The sequence below is a fragment of the Setaria viridis genome, chromosome 9 (genome assembly GCF_005286985.2).
Source record: "Setaria viridis chromosome 9, Setaria_viridis_v4.0, whole genome shotgun sequence".
NCBI classification, from domain to species: domain Eukaryota; kingdom Viridiplantae; phylum Streptophyta; class Magnoliopsida; order Poales; family Poaceae; genus Setaria; species Setaria viridis.
In genome coordinates this window covers 6,500,008-6,518,996 of record NC_048271.2, presented here as the reverse complement: position 1 = coordinate 6,518,996, position 18,989 = coordinate 6,500,008, and the positions used below count along the sequence as shown (strand labels likewise).

Genomic DNA, 18,989 nt, shown 5'->3' with positions numbered 1-18,989 from the left:
CTGTGCCTCCTCCTCCGCCGCCGCCAATGACTTCCCCTCCTCCCCCGCCGCCACCACTTTCCTCTTCCTCTTCCTTGCCTTTCCGATCACCTTATCCTCCTCCTCGGTCGCCGCCTCGACCGTCCTCTTCCTCCACTTTCTGTTCCTATTATCCTCCTCCTCCTCCTCTTTGCCCTGCGCGGCGGGGTTAGGCTCGGGCAGGGCGTCACATGATGGAGAAGAGAGTATTGGCGATGATGTTGGAGACGGGGTCCAGTAGGCCGAAGCAGACGCCGGCGCCAAGGAGGCGCGGAATCAGCGCCGGCATCTCCTCTACCGGCAGCCGGTCGAGCGCCGCCTTGTAGTACTCATAGATGTGCCAGAGTATCTCCGACAGGACAAAGCAGTGGTCCTTCGCTGCCGACGATGGGGAGCAACCGGAGCCGTCGGGGGCGCCGCCGCCGCTGGACATGAGGGTCTGATCGCGGTGGTGTCTGCACGATTTTCCCTCTCCGGTGTTTTTTTACAAGAAATTTTGAACCTCACGATGTGCTTTATGATTTGCTTGGGCTTAGGCCGGGGCTTCTGGTTGCAGACGTCTTGTTTTCAGAAATTCAGATCGTCTGATTCGGACAATCGGCCATAGAAGCTTGTAGGCACCCGCGCGCGGACCCCGTCGACCCTCGTATTCATCTCGTCCTCCAATCTGTCCTCAGGTCAGAACATTGATCCCCAGGCTCTGTGGTTCTCGAGTTCTATCAGCTAAAACCTTGACAGTCCTGCTGCCCCGGTTGACTACAAGCAAGAACCAATTGCATCTTTGCAAAAGACGACGAGTTGAGCATCTTGCATACGCTTCACAGATCACAACAACAGAGTTCGGCCACTGTCGGAGCTGATTGATCTTAAAGAAGCTGATGCTCCTTGCAAAAAGGGTTGAGAAAATGCAGCATGTTAGTTAAATTATGAGAGTGCGGAAGCAGCGTGCTCTATCCGTTCCAAATCGTAGGTCGTTTTAATTTTTCTAAAATCGTTGATTTTACTATGCACTTGATATATATTATAATACTATGTCTATACGCGTATCAAACGTTATGAATTTAAAAATGCCAAATTGACCTACAATTTAGGACAGATGGTACCGATCGGGTGGGACAAGCTAATTAATTAACCACTAATTACCTTTACCGTATCCTCTCAAAAACATAATTTACTCGCTGTCTCAAAATCTCAAATGTGGTTGTGCCCCACACGTACATCATAAGTTGAATGAAACCCATGCAAGGACTAAAAAAACAGAGAGTTGTGCGAGCGAGTTTTAACTGCGGCAACATGTTATTGTTGCATATCATCGCATTTCTCTCTTTTTTTTTCCTTACACAAGTTTTAAGTTTAAAATTGCCATGCACATAGATGACCACGGGCACCACACATTTTGCATTTCTCCATGCAACTTGTTTTTTTATTCTATGATTACTTAGGACGTTACCATGTATCGGTAGTACGGTATCATCTAATCCACGGATACCACGTGAAACTTTCCCTATGCAACACGAAGGATTTTGCTTACCACGTACTGTATATTAAATATGAGATAATTCCTATTTGACACTAGGAAAATGACCCCTTCCTTTTTTTTCCCTGAAAGTTTCTTCCTGACACTGACTTCAACTTTCATCCCTAAAATAACATCGCAGTCAATTCCGATAGCCACCAACGTGAAAGACATGCTTGTTTTCCTTTAGTTAGACAAAATTACCCCTGCCATTTGAATAGAGGAAGCCCCTTTTGGCTCCCTTTCTTCCTCACTCGTTAGTCTCTCACCCTCAACACCGGGAGGCAACAGCGGCAGGGGGATTCGAAGGCGGCGCGGCACATATGGACGGTGACGACATGGGCTCCGACAGCCCTACGGTGGCGGCGGGCCCCAACGCGTGTGCTGCTGCGGCAGTCGTGGCCCTGTCAGCCGGACGCGGCGAGCGCGAGTCCCATCGGCTAGGATGATGCGCCATCCAAGGGCCACGACAGGCGAGCCGATGCAGCGGCGCGGGGACGAGCATGAGGGGCCTGCCGCGCGGGAGGCTCCGTCCCGAGGCCTAACGGCGGGCGGCAGGCGGTGCCGAGGCAGGCGCCGGCGACGTTGCGGGCGTGCGCCGGCGGCGGTGCTGCACAGCCATGAGAGAGGGGGAGGGGAAAATGGTCTTTTCCCATGGCATCTAACAGCAACTTGACAGAAAATCAAACGGAGTTCCCACAAGTTGAAACCGTAGCTAAATAAGGAACGAAAAACTTTCGAGGGCTAAGGAAGGAATGTGTAATTTTACTGGTATCAAATAGGAAATTCTCTCATTAAATATAGTCATGACTTGTCACAACGATTCAATAAAAAAGACAGAATTTGAATACAGTATATTTTTTATCCTATTGAGTCATGCAAGACTTGTCACATCAACTCATGGCTTGTTTCATATAAAATATTTTTGAGAACTCTACGGTGAATCAAAATGTTTTGGGGTGATCCATAGCAGATAGTCCTTAGTTGTGGAAAGAGCTACTCCTTTCGTTTCAAATTGTAGGTCATTCCAACTCTCTTGAAGAATCAAACCATTTTGTGTTTGACCAAAATTATAGAGATTATGTTTGACCAAACTTATACAGAAGATTAAAAAATTTATAGCACCGAATATATATACTATAAAAATATATTTAATGATGAATCTAATAGTATTTATTTGGTATAATAAATGTTAGTACTTTATTGCTTAAATTTGGTCAAACTTGAGATGCTTTGACTTTCCAAAAAAGTTAGAATGACTTACAATTTGGAACGGAGGGAGTACAATGGTAGGAAATAAGAAGAGTCCCATCAAAGTAGAAAAGAATCATCTACTCCCACTTCTGATTGGCTACATCAAACAAATATAATTTTTAAGTTCCCTATGGGTAGCCCATTGTGCTATGGCTGATCCTCAGTACCCGCAAGGAAGAAAGAAAATGGACTCCTACTTGGATTCCTCCGTAATCCTACTAGGACTCCTACCATGTAATCCTAGGACTTCTACCTTGTAACCGACTAGTAATCACGCCCTCTGAGTATATAAAGGAGGGCAAGAGTCCCTAGATCGGTAGGTGAAGACCTCATAAAACCACAGCAGAGGACCAAATCCTCAATACCAAACAACACCCAAGCGCAGGGCGCAATATACAATACACCAAAATAGGACGTAGGGTATTACGCTATTTTGGTGACCCGAACCTGTATAAATCCGTGTCTTGTGTCCTCATTTTTACTTTCAAGTTCTATGTCTGACGATTCCCCACCAACCAATCTACTACCTCAGGATACCCCTTGGTAGGTTGCCGGGTATAAAACACCGACATCTGGCACGCTAGGTAGGGGTGATCGTCGAGATCATCGAGTAAGCTTGAAGGACCTCATCATCAAAATCAATCCACTCGATAAGAAGCAAGTCACCGAGTCAGGGTTCCGACCAGACAAATCTACGTTGGGACAGAATTGATGCGCTCTGTATTCCAATCGAAGACCGAGTCTATTTCCGCCGCAGGCTACTGCATACGGCTCGTTGGTCGAGTCATGCGCAGATTGAGGCAAATAATCAAGTCGCCGACGTACTTCGACTACTCGTATCGACTAGAAAACTAGTCGAGGATGGTCTACTTCGACTACTTGTCTCGACTAGAAAACTAGTCGAGGATGGACTACTTCAACTACTCATCTCGACTTCAACTACTAGTCGAGGGCAGGTTCCACGTGATCAACAACTAGTCGGAATCGACTTTGACTAATTGGCTTTATCAACAATCGACATAGCTTCGTCGACAATCATCCACAAATCAAGCTAAGTCACTTTTTAATTATATTATATAAAATTTTCAGCTTGTTTTCTGCATGTTGCTCACATGCCGACTACTTATTTGTGTACTCCTTTCAATGAGAATTACTCTCTAGAGCTACACTTTGCCAATTATTCTTGGGGCATGTTGACCGATAGCCATGGGCTTGGTACACCGAATTACGGAGGCTATCGCCACGGTTTTGGTGCACTGAGTTTTGAAAGCTCCGCCACAGGCTTGGTATACTGAATTAGGAGGCTCTGCCACGAAGTTTGGTGCACTGAGTGCTAGAGGCTCCCAGCGGCTACACCGTAGTCAGGCACAAATCGTATGCGCGGCAAACACGTGCTCTTCTCGACAAAAGGTAGAAAAGTCTCAACGACTACCTTAAGAGCAATCACACTCTCTTTTTGTCGCAACGCCGACTACTTATTTTAAATATCTTCTCTTAGCAGTCGCCAATATCCTTGAGTAGAACATGCCTTAATTCATGGTAGTCTCGGATCGTCTGTCATGCCTAAACACTAGGATGCGAGACAGAGATCTCCGTAGCAGCAGTGCCAGTACACGTACACGAGACAAAGATCCCACACGCAGTTGCAATGGCTAAACAGGGACTGAGAGCCTAAATGTAATAGGATAACTACTCGAGAGAAATATGACCGAAATAAGAGCATAACACACAATATTTACATTATATTCATCACTGAATAAATTTTAGTAGTTCCAAATTCGACAAATATGCTATATAATGTATGCATTTCTTTTTTCAGGTCAAGTTTCGACGATGACTCTCCAGGACCCTCAGCATACCTAGGGCTCAGCTAGCTTGCAAGCTCAGGGGCTAAGCGCCAATTACTACTCGAAATATTTTTGGTAGCTTCGCTAGCTCTCAAACTCGGGGGCTAAGCACCAATAACTACTCGACGTGGCTCGTACGGCTCACCTGGCGCATAAGCTTGGGGGCTAGACGTTGTAAACTACTCGGATGATGACTTGTGTGAAGACTAAAGACTCTCAGATTGATTAATTAATCATTAATCATTCCAAGGCTTGGGGGCTGATAAGCTACACCCAATAGTTGATTTTTTCAAGATGAAAGAAAAAGATTCAAGATTTTATTAACCCTCAGTCTGATTCTTCGATTCAACCTAAGGCTTGGGGGCTACTCCATATGGAGTGTGACTTCCGCCGCGTTCCATATCACATTCTAAAGATGAAGATTACAAAATCAAGACAATCAAGGGCTTGAGCACACCATAGCCTCATGATAGCTTTAAGGAACTTTGATAATTCAGCCAGATAAAGTACTCGAAGAGCACCAACAGTACTCGGCGAGAATCTGAAAAGTACTCAAGGTTGCTGCATTCGACTATGAAGCGCTCGAAGGCTTATCGGGGATAGATCCCCAATGAAGGAAAAAGACGGATTCCTACGTAATCCTACTGGAACTCCTACCTTATAACCGACTAGTAATCCCATCCCCTGAGTATATAAAGGAGGGCAGGGGTCCCTAGATTGGTAGGTGAAGACCTCGTAGAACCACAACAGAGGACCAAATCCTCAATACCAAACAACACCCAAGCGCAGGGCGCAATATACAACACCCCAAAACAGGACGTAGGGTATTATGCTACTTTAGTGGTCCGAACCTGTATAAATCCGTATCTTGTGTCCTCGTTTTTACCTTCAAGTTTCAGGTCCGACGATTCCCCACCAACCAATTTATTACTTCAGGATACCTCTCAGTAGGTTACCGGGTACAGAACACCGACGATGGGTGACTTTTGTTATCCCCTTCATATGAACTACTTGCACAATAGCACTAGATGATTAAATGTAATATAATATTTATCTATGGACTACTTTCTTGCACATTGCTGTCTGCCCTATGGGCAGACACGATGGGGACATAAGCTGCACCTTAAGGGGACATAAGCTACACCTTAAGGTTTTTCTTTACCATAGCCATTATGACAAGAGCAATAAGGTTGTCAGACCTTAAAGTTCATCACAAAGTTTAAGAGGTGTTTGGATACCACCCGCTAAAGTTTAGCACCTATCATATCAGATATTTGGATACTAATTAGGAGTATTAAATATGGGCTAATTACAAAACTAATTGCACAGATGGAGTCTAATTCGCGAGACGAATCTATTAAACCTAATTAGTCCATGACCTGACAATGTGATGCTACAGTAACTATTTGCTAATGATGAATTAATTAGACTTAATAGATTCGTCTCGCGAATTAACCCAGTGAGGAGGTTCCCTGGAGTCCTCAGGAACCGGGACGTGGAAGGAAAGAGCAGGCCTCCCCTCACCTATTTTCCATTCCACAATTTACCCCTTCACCTTTCCCGACTTCATCGTTATCCAAAATGACCATTATTTCCGGCCGAAAAATCCAGAAGCGCACTGTGCAACCGCCATTTCCTTTAAGGGCAGTATCGCCATTTCGACAAGCATATCCGGCGGGAGTGGGCCGCTAATTTTGGTTAACGAATGTGCATCCTTCCCGCTAATCCCGCCATGTCTGGCCTTCCCGGCGAAAAAACTCGTCACGTCTCCCCCAAAATTTGCCGGCCCGTTCAGCCCCGCGCCACCCACGCGCGCGCGCGCTCTCTGCTCCCCCCAAAATTTTGAGCCCCGTGCGCCGGCGGCCCGGCGCCATTCCCCCGTTCCCACCCACCCACACGCGGAAAAGAAACACATCTCCAAAACGAACAGGCACTGGCGGCCCTGGAGGCGGCCAAAAATTGGGAGGGGAAAGGAAAACCCCAACCGCGAAGGCGGACGCGTGCGAGGGAAGCCACAATGGCGCCGCGCCCGCGGCCGAAAACTCAAGCGCGCCCCCCAAAATTTCGCTGCCGCCTCCTCGCCTTCCTTAAAACCGCCGCACTCCAATTCCCGTCTCCCCCCCGCCGCGGCATTATCGCGCCCGATTCCCCAACTACCCCACCGCGCCGCCGCGCCATGCCGCCATCCTTCGTCGTCCGCCGCAAGCGCTCCCGGTCCCCGCCGCGCGGCTTCGACTCCGCGCGCCGCACGCGCACGCGCCCGGTGCCGGAGACCGAGCGGGCGGGGGAGGACGGCAAGTCGGCGCCGGCGCTGCTGCCCGACGACATGCTCCTGGAGGTGTTCAAGCGGCTTCCCCCGCCGCGCGACGTCGTGCGCTGCGCCGCGGTGTGCCGCCGCTGGCGCCGCCTCGTCGCCGGGGCGGGGGCGGCGTGCCTCCCCGCGCCGCCGCACCACTTCGGGTTCTTCCTCAACTACGGCCCATCGCCGCTGCCCCCATTCGTGCCCACGGCGGGCGTCGCCATCGGCGTCGGCTCCCTCCCGGTCCCGCCCGCGTGCGGCGCCGTCCTCGCCGACTCCCGCGGCCGGCGTCTTCTTCTGCGGGAGCTCGGTCCCGCCTCCGCCCGCGAGCTCAGGCTCCTTGTCTGCAGTCCGCTCGAGAAGACGCACGTGCGGGTGCCGTCGCTCTACACCGCCGGGCACAGGGTGGCGTGCTCCGTGCTCGTCCCTGGGGAAGGCTCCGCGTTCCGCGTCGTCGTCGTCCTCTTCGGCGCCGACCCGAACCACTTCGAGGTGCTCGTCTACTCATCGGCCTCCTCCTGTTGGGAGGCCGCCACCGGCCCGGTGAACCGGGAAGTGGTCGTCCGCCGCGGCCCGTCGGTGGTCATCGGCGATGTCGTGTACAAACTGCAGGTCGAAGACAAGTATATCATGGTCGTCGAAGCGGTAAAGATGAAGCTGTCGGCGGTGCCCCTTCCCAACACAGGGACTAAACTCTACGACGGCAACCACTGGATCGGAAAGACGGCGGACGGCCGCCTCTGCTTCTTCGCGATGCGGGAGCAGCTTACTCTCGTCAAGTGGGTTCTCGAAGCCCCTGGGAAGTGGGCGGAGCAGCAGCACGTCAACCTGCGCGCGTCGATGCACCCGGCGTTGGTCGGCGACCTCGCCCAAATGAAGCTCTCCGCGAAGATGTCGGACCAGCTCCGCGGATGCAAGCTCGTGAGCTTCGCCGCGTTCTGCGAGGCCACCGGCACCCTGTTCTTCGTCATGGCCGACTGGGTCGTGGCGCTCGACCGCACGACGGGGAGGCTGCAACGGCTGTGGCGCAACGCCGACGTGTCGCGGCCGCTGGGCGATGTGTACCCGTGCGAGATGCTGCAATGGCCGCCGGTGCTGAAGGATCTCGGCGAGGCCCATGACCATGAGGCGGGAGGTGTTTGCTGAAATGTGGATTGATTCGATGTTGGGGTTATCTTTTGCTTGTTAATTGGTAGATGCAATTAAAATTCTGGATTGTTATGTATGATGCGTTACCGATTGTTGAATAAATTATGGAATTGGGGGCATCTTGGGTTGACAGTACACTGTCGCCTGTCGAACAGTTTGAATTTTTTGAATCGGCCGTCCCATCGCAGAACATAGCGGTCGCGAAGTAAAACCAAATTTATGACGGACGAGTCTCCTGCGGATAGCAATCTTTATGTAACAGATAGCAGCGCATTTCTCTCTTTTACAAACTCATTTCTCAAACTAACTATTTATTTAATCAATTAGCTGGTAAAGTAAACGTCATTAGATCTAATACTACAATTATTTATAAAAGATGAACGAAAAGTCAAATGAATGAAAAAAAAAGTTAATGATGTCATATATTAAGAATGGAGGTAGTAGTACTCATGGTTTTTAAAACGCTAAGGAGAGGTGAGGCGAGCTACCACCGCTTTATCACCTAGGCGGGCTAAGGTGACACCTTAGGTGAGGCGAGCCACCACCGCCTTGCTGCCTAGGCGACACCTTAGGGGGTGTTTGGTAGGAAGAGGTTAAATTTTAGTCCCTCTCGTATCGAATATTTGGACACTAATTAGGAGTATTAAACCTAGACTAATTACAAAACTAATTACACAACCTCTAGGCTAAATCGCGAGCCGAATCTATTAAGCCTAATTAGTCCATAATTTGACAATGTGGTGCTACAGTAACCATTCGCTAATGATGGATTAATTAGGCTCAATAGATTCGTCTCGTGATTTAGCCTAGGGATTCTGCTATTAATTTTATAATTACCTCATATTTAGTCTTTCTAATTAGCATCCGAACATCCAATGTGACAGAGCTAAAGTTTAACCCCTATCTTCCAAACACCCCATAAGGGCACCTTAAAAACACTGGTAGTACTTAAGTTGTGCAAAAAACGCCATTGATATACATGCACCAAGCAATTGAGAATGCTCCAGAAAAGAGAATGATTTTCTATTTTCTTTCCAAAATTTAACAGTTGAGAATAGTCATCTCGATATAAGCTCAGTTATAATTTTTGTAGTAGTAGTATTGGCACTAATTTCTTGAGCGGGGCGTTGTACAGAATTTCCAAGCTACTGGATAGTAGCTTCACATATATACAGTCAGAACGTCTTTATTCACCGTATGAATCACAATTCTTCAAGATCTAAGGTAGGACCTGCGATCTTAAGGCACTTAGCATGGTTGTTTAGCTCTTAGGCGACTCTCCTGAATTCTCGCTACAGTTAATGCCCAATAATCCAAGAATAAAGCTCGAGACAGAAAGCAGCAGGGCTCCTCAGACAACCAAAACAACCGTGCAAAAACAGTTATGTGCTGAACATGCGTGAGCATATAAAAAGCAAAATGCTGAACTCCAACCTTAGTGTGCCACAGCAATGTAACTCTTTCATTATGCATAACATGTCAGCTTCTCCCTGAAGGTTCCCGTTATTAATCATATCAGAATATATATAGGATATTGCTTTTGGATGAGAACCATTTATATTGCTAAACACAGGGTTCGAAAGCACACTTCCTAGCTTCGGCTGGTCATAAATAAACTTAGCCAGAACCAGAGCTGGTATATGTGAATGTTTACGCTATCGTTACCTGGTTTGGGGATGGTTTTGGTTGATCCTAAACAAACCAAGAACTTATCTTGCATTGAAACTATTTTTGCTTTGATACACACACGTGAGTCAGAATCCATCTGGGTCACCAAAAAATGTAGGAATTTACCATAATTACCATAGTAAATAAAATGTAAAGGACTTCATTTTTCTGGTGTAAAACAATATCATTAAATCCTTGGAGTGCAGGATTTCTGTAGGGAGGGACTCTTCATCCAGAGGCATAGTTAGGGTAGTGACAAGGTGGCCATCAAATATAAGAATCTGGCTAACAAGAAACATGAGGACAAACATTGAAGTATTATCCTCCCATAAATGCACCAGAAACATTCTTTACAATACTGGTGGATTAGTTTGGAACTCATCAATCTGTTAAGTGACTTGCTTTGATCAGAATTCATGTTCCTCAGTGCATTTCTTGTCAACCTTTCTGATGCAAAAGTTATGCAGAAAGAATATCAAGATACTCTTTGAATGATGGTTGATATAAGTCGTACAACATGCATAAGTGCATATCCAAAAGCATTGCATAATTTCCATATCTACTGGAGGCAAACTCAGAAACCGAGTGGTATACTGCTATTGATCTCAGCACTAAATGGACAGGGGAAAATAAGATACAACATACCTATTGTTCTGCAGCCTTTTCGCCATCCATAGAGGAAGAAGGTCTCCATTTTCTATCGAAAGGCCCATAGCTTCTTTGCACAACATTTTGTTGTTCAGTCAGTTTCCTATCTATCAATGCCAACAACTCTTGCAATCCTACCCCTGTCACAGCAGAAGTTTTCACATGACAACTGGGCATTTGTTGTGTCAAAGGGTATCCAATTGCATCTGGGACACAAAGCTCTCCAAAACATTCTTTCGATGATAAATCTGGGTTCATTGCTTTCATCTCAGATGACTCTTTAGATGATACTTCATCATTGTTATCTTCGAATTTTTCTTCTGATAAATATTCTGAATCTGCTCCATCATCTAAGGAATCCAAAGATGATTGTTCTGATGGAACGCCATCTTCAGAGAACATGTCATCCTCCTCTTCACCTTCAGTCAGGAAGATCTCATCTTCAACCCCATCAGATGCAGCATTCTCATCCACGAGATCAATCTGAAATTCCCCAACAGACAAACATCATGATATAAGGAAACCCAAACCAATAATCCATTGTCAACTGCCAAGAAAAATCTCGTCTTTAGGTACCTTGTTCCAAACTTCAATCATATTGTTGATCTTCTCCTGTGAAACACCTATCTGCTGCAGTACTTGCAATACAGTAGATCGATGCTCCTCAAGATTAGGTGCACTTGAATCCAAAACATGCTGCACCAATGCATATTAAGATAAAATGAGATCTTAGTTCTCTTCTCTTATTATTTTTCTTAAACATTTTATATCTTAAAATCAAAGCAGTTTCTGGTAAGTAAAACACACATGGCTGAATAAAAGTCTGTTGTCAAACCAGGAAATAAAAACTACATCAACTTCATGTTCGGCCATAAGACTTCCAAGATGGACTAACGACATAAGAAAAGTAACAGAACCCACCAGTAACATGTCTGCTTCAACCACTTCTTCCAGGGTGGCATGAAATGCTTCCACTAGCTGGAGAAACAAAATAAGTAGGTTAATGATAAGCTTAACATGGTACAGTCTACATACAGATGAGGTAAAAAAAATTATGAACTTTCATTTTTCCTCTCTTTTTAGGAAGGACATTGTCTGCTGAAGGAAGGGCCAAACATGCAGAAAAAAAGGTCATGGTTATCAAGGCAGCAAGTTGTTGAGACATGGCGCCTGCTTACTGTCTTGATGCATATAGGCGTCAGAACAATGAAGCCATATCCCATGAGGTGGCATAGGAGGACAAGGAGGAAATAGAAGAAGTTAACAGTGATGAGGTAGCAGACAGCAGTGGCGAGATGGAAGAGGATGAGGAAGCTGGAAGGAAGAAGAGCAGAGGAAAATAAAGGAAGGCAGAACACTAGGGCTCACCCCCTCTGCTGCTACCTTTTGACTCCTCCCTCTCATATCTTCTTTCTTTGCCATGAAGCACAACAGCATATGTTTCCAGGTCCATAGGAGGTGTTTTTTCTTTTTAGACTAAAGACCTTTTCAGTCCAGCTTTTAGTCCATAGGTGTGGCGAGCTTTATTTGCGAGAGTTCTACCTACCTACCTCCACCTCCCCTCTTCAACCATAAAATGAGTAAATCACTGTCGAATACCATCAATGCGACCAACACCTAGGCCACGCCTTGACAGCTATGTAAAAGGGAACTAACGAAAATCAGACCAATTCTTTCTTGAAATTAGGCGTAAATTAAAATCATGGACGTTTTAAGACTAGCAGTAAAGTCAATATCAGTTTTAGATAAGGCTGTGGCAGCTGCTCAATGGACCATTTGCTACCTCCAAATCTTACATGGACAACGATGCTGGTGTAAGTGTCCAACTCAGGTGTGGTCATGCGGGTGCCCAATTCGGAAAAAAAACTAAGCAAAAAAATTAGGACACTGGTGTCAAGGTAACACAATTGCTACCAACTCCATTGACCACACGATTATAGTACAAAGTGCAAAGGTAAAAATATGTTCCCCTAAAAAAATGTTTCGAAATATGGATCTCCAAACTTCAAATGCAATAAGAGAAAACCTACCTGTATTGGTAAGTCTGAGATGAAGCCAACAGTATCACTAAGAAGTGCTTTTCTCCTGAATAGAAGAATGCAACGTTATGTACTGAACAAGTGTGAACCTCAATCAGCTTTACCAATATAATAACAGCATGAAAATTTTCTACACTACCCTGATGGAAGAATCACACTTCGTAAGCGGGGATCTACTGTTGCAAACAGCCTGCATCAAAATAGAAGCATGATTTCTCTGGCCATACCTGCTGTAAGTGACTGCAGGGAAAAACTAATTTCAGCATACCTATCATCACTGTACAGGGCAGTTTCAGAAAGTGCACTCACTAGTGTAGATTTTCCCTATGAAAAGAGCATAAAATAACTTGGCTTCAGTAAGTCTGTAGAAAGCTCAAATATATTTTGCATAGTGATATTCTGGAGGAATATAGTTGTCAAAGACACAATAGGTGAAATAACTATTTTAGACATACCGCATTTGTATATCCAACTACTGCAACAGTTACAAGCTCTTGACCAAATGAGCCACCATGCCTTTTCCGACCTGAACGTTGTATTGCTCTAGTACGGCGTACATGTTCGATTTGAGTTAACAATTTCACACGACGTTCTTGGATTCTGGATGAGATGTGGATAAAGAAAAATGAGGAATTGTTGTAGCTGCAAGTTTAGATAAGTTGTAATCTATCAACTGTCAAGCACCTCCTCCGTTGTAGTTGAAGCTCTGTTTCACCAGCACCACTCATGAAGCCCCGCCCCCCACTTCCTCTCCTGAACAATACAATAGTGGCATGAGCAGTGCATCCAACATTAATTGCACCAGTGATCTGTGTCACCATCAACACATTGAAACGAATGGTCAACCTATTATGAGCACAATTTTTTTTTCTCGAACCACGCAGGAGAACTGCGCGTCATTTCATTAAGGTAGATAAAAAGAACAAGAGTCTAGAAAGACTCAACCAGAGCACCAGGCAAACCTCTCTCTCTCTCTCTCTCTCTCTCACACACACACACACACACACACACACACACACACACACAGCAGATACAAAACAGACGACCAGCAACCTCCCTCCCTCCCTTATTATGAGCACAATTAAGGAAAGTAGAATAGAATAACAATGATAATGTATAACAGATCAGTCCCAACTATACCAGAGTATGTGAAATTGTGAATCATACAAAAAATGGTGTTTGTGGTCATTAGACCACTGCAGGAATTAAAGAAGGAAATGTATGTGCTCTCCCTCCCTCCCTTGTATTTTTTATTATATGCATTCGTTACAAGCCTACAACTCTATCTAGAGTACAACCAATAGAAACAGTTACAATTCAACAAGCATGACATTCACAGGCACACAAAGTTGGATTTTGTCATAAACTCATAGCTCATGTTGCCACATGGATGTAACGTAATTTATGCACCAAATTAAATTATACAAGTGATAAAACTAATAAGAATATCTCTTATATATACTTTTTTCTCCCAAAGGCATCTGTGCGGCTAGGTTGGAATTATGCCTGCAAGTACATGATCTAGTTCATAATGACGCAATAACAACTAGGTAACTAAACATATGCAAATGAGGATACTCCCTCCATCCTTCTCTAGTGATGCCTCAGAACCAGTGCAGTCAAACCAGCTAAGTAGAATTGATCATTTTTTAAACTAAAAAGAATTTGACATCACAGGTTGAAACCAAATACATGTCATGCCCCCCCCCCAACACACACACACACACAAGTGTAAATTCATACAATGAAACAAATTACTATCCAAGATGTTGGATGCAATCAAAAGGAAACGTACCCTCTTGCACTGACAACCTCAGCTTCCCCACTTGGACCAAAAGTTAATGCTCCACCTGGGCCACGTACACGGACAAGCCTAGTCTTCATGTACATGAGAGCTGCCAACTCTGACTGTGGAAGGTGATAGACAAAGTAAATAATTAAACAAATACCATGTCCAGTTCCATTTCATCAATATAGTATGTCCAAGGAGAACTCATACACACTACACCCACCCTGCAAAGGTTTGACAGGGTAATATATCTAGACAAACAAGCACCTGTAACTTTGCTTCTTTTGTTTCGGCGTGAGCATTGAATATTTCAATTATAAGCCCAACACGGTCCAAAACTGGCTTTCCCCAGGCAACCTGCTAAGCAAAGTATTAACACAAACAATAAGGTAGTGTGTAATTCTGGATCATAAATTCAAATGCAAGTTATTGTAAACTTTGAAAACAAAGAGAAAACATGGGCACTTGCCTCCAAGTTTCTCTGTTGGATTCCAGAGAGAATCGTGTTAACAAAAACTGCATCCACATCTTCCTCCTAGGATCAAAGCAAGCAAAGATTACTTAATGTAGCATTTTTGTCGGAATTGTCTGAGCACTATAAGTTATAACAGCAGGTGCAACTCCAACACAGAGAAGGGACAATAATGGATGATGACCAATCGTCTATGAATAAACTACCACAGCCATACTCATGTACAAGGTCAGAGAAAGTGCACCTCTGACTCCGATGCCCTCAGGTAGCACTTGACATTATCCACAGTTCCAGGTCCAAAATATGTATCTGGCATGACGGACTGTCAGTTACAATAGATTTTTGTGGTTCTAGCCATAAGTATGTGTAGACTAATTATGTGGACAGAAGTTTAAATGCACAAAAAACAGTTCAAAAAAAGTTGTGAAAAGAGGTTGAAAAGAGAACAACAACAAATAGCAAAACAATAGCACAACTGCATAAGCCAACTGATTGAAACACAAGCTTTTGACCCTCTATCTTATTCTTATCAAACAAAGTGGCAGGATCTACATACTCTGAGGTAGGTATGCACAAAAATCAGAGCAAAACTGGGAGCAATGCAACAAGCTGCAGTTTTAAAAGGAGTGAAAGAAAACTTTGCAGCCTCTGTGAGGTTGGTTGATAGTGCGTATATTTGCTTTTAAGCTAATGGATCAACTAACCCACGATGTAATCCTCTGCGAACTTGTAATACTTTTACGGTATGTTGGAGGTACATGTCAGTCTATGTAACTTCGCTAATGCAAATACTACACCAGATCGTACAGTACAGTACTAACAACAAAATAAGTGCAGGCAATCTCACGAGACAGTCATGATGGCACTTTCAAGAAATTCAACTACTACGTAAGAAACATGATCCAATCAGATCACTTGAAGAAAAAAAATCTGCTGTAAGTACATCTTCAGCTTCTATATCCTAACCTTACGGCCTCACCTAATGCAGTTAGGATTACATCAGAAACCAATATAACCAACCTCCGTCTGGTTCACAGATGAGAACAATTGATTGAAAACAATGCAGGCATTGAGTCACTACCAGTGCACATTACTGTGGTGGAGCTTAAATCTGGATTGTATGCAATTCTTACAAAATCTCGCTGCATTGAGCATGCAAAAAAGGCTAAAACATCCGTAGCGTGACAAAAACTAACTCGGCTAGATATGCAACTCAAAACACTGCCACTAGAGCACTCGAGCTGAGCACTGGAAATGGAGCACTAGAAAGCTGAATACCGGCGTGTGAGCGGCCGCGGGAGGCGGGGTTCTGGACGACGAGGTGCCGCGGCGCGCCCTTGGCGCCAAACTCGGAGTGGTAGAAGCCGTCGCGGGGCTCCTCCAGGGAGTTGGCGAGGTTGAGCGCCTCGGCGAGCTTGGTGTCGAGGAGGCTCCCGGGCCGAAGGCGCGGCTGAACTACCAACAGCCGCGGTGGGCACTCGGGGTCGCGGGAGAGCACGAAGAGGCCGCTCAGGGGGCCCTCGTCTTCGGTGTCCGCGGGCGACGCGGTGGGGGAGGACCGCTTGCCGCGGCGGGAGGAGAGGGCGCGGAGGTGAGGAGAGACCGGGGAAGGGTGGTGGGTTCGGGGGTCGTGGTGGAGGCGGAGGCGGGCGCCGAGGCGTGAGATGGCGGAGCGGAGCATCTTGGCCTCGTGGACTACGGCGGCGGCGGCGGCGGCCGTCCCGCCAGATGATGCAGGTTTTGCTAGTTCGGGAAAGAACGATTCAGTTGGATCGGAGGGGGCGTGGCCGGCCGGCGAGTCGGGGGCTCTGGGCTGCAAACCTGACGAAATATGAGGGTGCGTTTGGTTTCAGGGACGAATTGGTACGGAACGGGACGATCCCACTTCATCCCGCGTTTGGTTTGGAGACAGGCGGGACGGGGACATCTCCAGGAGGGAATATACCCTCCAGATGCGGGATGCTTCCGTCCCACCAAAACGAGCGGACGGGGGCATCCCACTTCGCCCCCGTCACGCGCCGTTCGTTTGCACCAGCGAAGGGGCGAGCTTGGGCGGCGGACAGCCGTTGGTGGAGGGAGCGATTTTGGGCGGCGGGACGAGCCACCGGTGAGCGCGGGCGAGATCCGCCGCGGCCTGTGCGCGCAAGCTCTGCCGCGGCCGGCACGCGTGAGCTCACCAGGCGAGGTGCGGGGGCTGACCTCTGCACGGGGGAGCTCGACCCCGGAGGGGTGGCGGCGACACGCCTGCGGGCCACGACCTCCGCGCCGGTGAGGTCGACCCCGAAGGGGTGGCGCCAGCGAGCCAGTAGGCCGTGCCTATGGCCTCCGCCCGGAGGAGCTCATGAGGGATGAAAAAAAAAAGAAAAATATGGAATAGGCAATGACAACATGTAGGGTCCATTTATTATGCCTAATGGTGTTAAAATCACCATCCATCCTATTCCCTCAATCCCTCGTACCAAACAAAAAACTGGGACGAACTCGTCCTTGTCAACCAAACATGAAATAGGATCATCCCGTACCAAAAAATGGGAACATGATCATTCCGTCCCACTTTATCTCCAAACCAAACGCACCCTGAGTAAATGAGATGCCAGTACCACGGTGGGTCAACTAAGTCATACTTGTAATACTTAAATTCTATGGCTGAGGTGACTTACCACATTATAATTAAAGTGGTGCAATTGTGGTCAAAAGTAAATTCTATGGCTGAGGTGCCTTGCCACGTCACCTCCAACGTAGATGCATCTTTGCAAAAAAACAACACATGCATGCTAACTTCGGTAGCTTTCTCAAGTAGTAGTAGGGGGAACTCAAATTGTTAATGACTTAACAGGTAAATAATATGTGAAAGGTCCATAATCATAACTCAAATGCAAAATTGTAAGCATGTTTATGTCCCTTAAAAAAGAGACGTGTCACACATTATGATTAAGCGGTGCAATTGTGGTCAAAAGTACATTATATGGCTGAGGTGCCTTGCCACGTCACCTCCAACGTAGATGCATCTTTGCAAAAAACAGGCCATGCATGCTAACTTCGGTGGCTTTCTCAAGTAGTAGTAGGGGTAACCCAAATTGTTAATGACTTAGCAGGTAAATAATATGTAAAAAGTCCATAATCATAACTCAAATGCAAAATTGTAAGCATGTTTATGTCCCGAAAAAAAGAGAAAGCAATGAAATGTTCCATCCCCAAGCTAAATCCATGCTGCATATAAATAAGACCCAACCCCTTAATTTGTTAGACAAAACAAAGCTCATTACTTCATCGACTTCACGGCTGAACTAAAAACTGCTACTTCTTGATGATTTTCTTTTTTGTGGCTGCCGCCTTCTTCCTAATTGTTGCTCTTCCCTTCCTTGTTGCTGTAGTTAGAGGAGGATGCGCACCATCTCTCCTGATCCTAAGCGTAGCAATGAAAGCATATTGTGGAGCTGGTAGTCCACCACGATCTTGTTGGTTGCTGATAGCCTGACAGAAAATTCATCATTAAACAACTAGATTTTTTTTATACAAAGGAACAGACATAACAAGGCTGGCTTATTTTCATACATCTTCTCATAAATGTATGCATGACAGAGGTTCTTTATTAGCTACAGCGAGTAGGCTGGATATCCTAAAATTTAGAGGATGATTAGTTGAAGATAGATTAGTAGACACAAAAATTTACTACAACTATTATTCTAGTCTACCTAGGTGCTCGTGGAACCGGCTTGTTGGTTATTAGTCCCTGTAAACCTGAAGGAAGGCTACGCTTCCTATAATGTGGATGATGAAAAATGACCATTCCATAATAATTACTTGTAGGCGATAATTATGGGCCTGATTGGTTCACTACCAAAATTTTAGCATACCAGGGATTTGGCAAGCCAATATTTTGGCCATTGTTTGGTTTGTTACCAAAATTTAGCAACCTCTCCCACTTATCTTACCAAAATATTGGCAAGTTTCTTGTCCAACTTTTGGCTTAGCAAAACTTTGGCATGCCAAAATTTGGCAATAAACCAATCAGGCTCTATATTGCCTTAGGTATGATATAGCATGACTACATGTAATTCTTCTAGCTTGATCAACATATACAACTAAATTTTTGAACCAGGGAGCCAAAGCAACCATACTATTTGTACCAGCATCACACCTGAGCCTTCTCAGACCATCATTGATTTCTTTTCCAGGCAACAACCAATAAAACTTAGTTTTGTCTATTTTTTGATGCCTCATCTCCTCGATAAAATCATCGATCCATAGCAGTGATCATGAATCAGATTCACAGTGGTCAAACCAATC

At 45.7% G+C, this 18,989-nt stretch overlaps 2 protein-coding genes across 2 annotated transcripts; one reads left to right on the top strand and one right to left on the bottom strand.

Annotated features, from left to right (window-relative positions):
• The first annotated feature begins 6,621 nt into the window (after nt 1-6,621).
• Nucleotides 6,622-8,202, top strand: LOC117835030 (uncharacterized). The gene has a single exon (XM_034714379.2). The coding sequence runs from the start codon at nt 6,653-6,655 to the stop codon at nt 8,078-8,080; it is 1,428 nt and encodes a 475-aa protein (XP_034570270.1). The 5' UTR covers nt 6,622-6,652; the 3' UTR covers nt 8,081-8,202.
• A 2,008-nt stretch (nt 8,203-10,210) lies between these two features.
• On the bottom strand, nt 10,211-16,506 carry LOC117835028 (GTP-binding protein At3g49725, chloroplastic). The gene is made up of 13 exons (XM_034714377.2): nt 15,978-16,506; nt 14,944-15,008; nt 14,697-14,762; nt 14,495-14,584; nt 14,234-14,346; nt 13,123-13,191; nt 12,894-13,038; nt 12,707-12,762; nt 12,578-12,628; nt 12,430-12,484; nt 11,321-11,377; nt 10,976-11,095; nt 10,211-10,882 (listed from the first exon to the last, which is right to left on the bottom strand). The coding sequence occupies exons 1-13, from the start codon at nt 16,378-16,380 to the stop codon at nt 10,397-10,399; spliced, it is 1,776 nt and encodes a 591-aa protein (XP_034570268.1). The 5' UTR covers nt 16,381-16,506; the 3' UTR covers nt 10,211-10,396.
• Between the last annotated feature and the right edge of the window lie 2,483 nt (nt 16,507-18,989).

Excerpts from the sequence above, each read along its gene's own strand:
- LOC117835030 (XM_034714379.2), top strand. The coding sequence starts at position 6,653 with ATGGCGCCGCGCCCGCGGCCGAAAACTCAAGCGCGCCCCCCAAAATTT.
- LOC117835028 (XM_034714377.2), bottom strand. The coding sequence starts at position 16,380 with ATGCTCCGCTCCGCCATCTCACGCCTCGGCGCCCGCCTCCGCCTCCAC. Across the intron at positions 14,763-14,943 it reads TGAGGGCATCGGAGTCAGAG|GAGGAAGATGTGGATGCAGT; the intron begins GTGCACTTTCTC and ends CTTTGATCCTAG. Across the intron at positions 14,347-14,494 it reads CAAAAGAAGCAAAGTTACAG|TCAGAGTTGGCAGCTCTCAT; the intron begins GTGCTTGTTTGT and ends CACCTTCCACAG.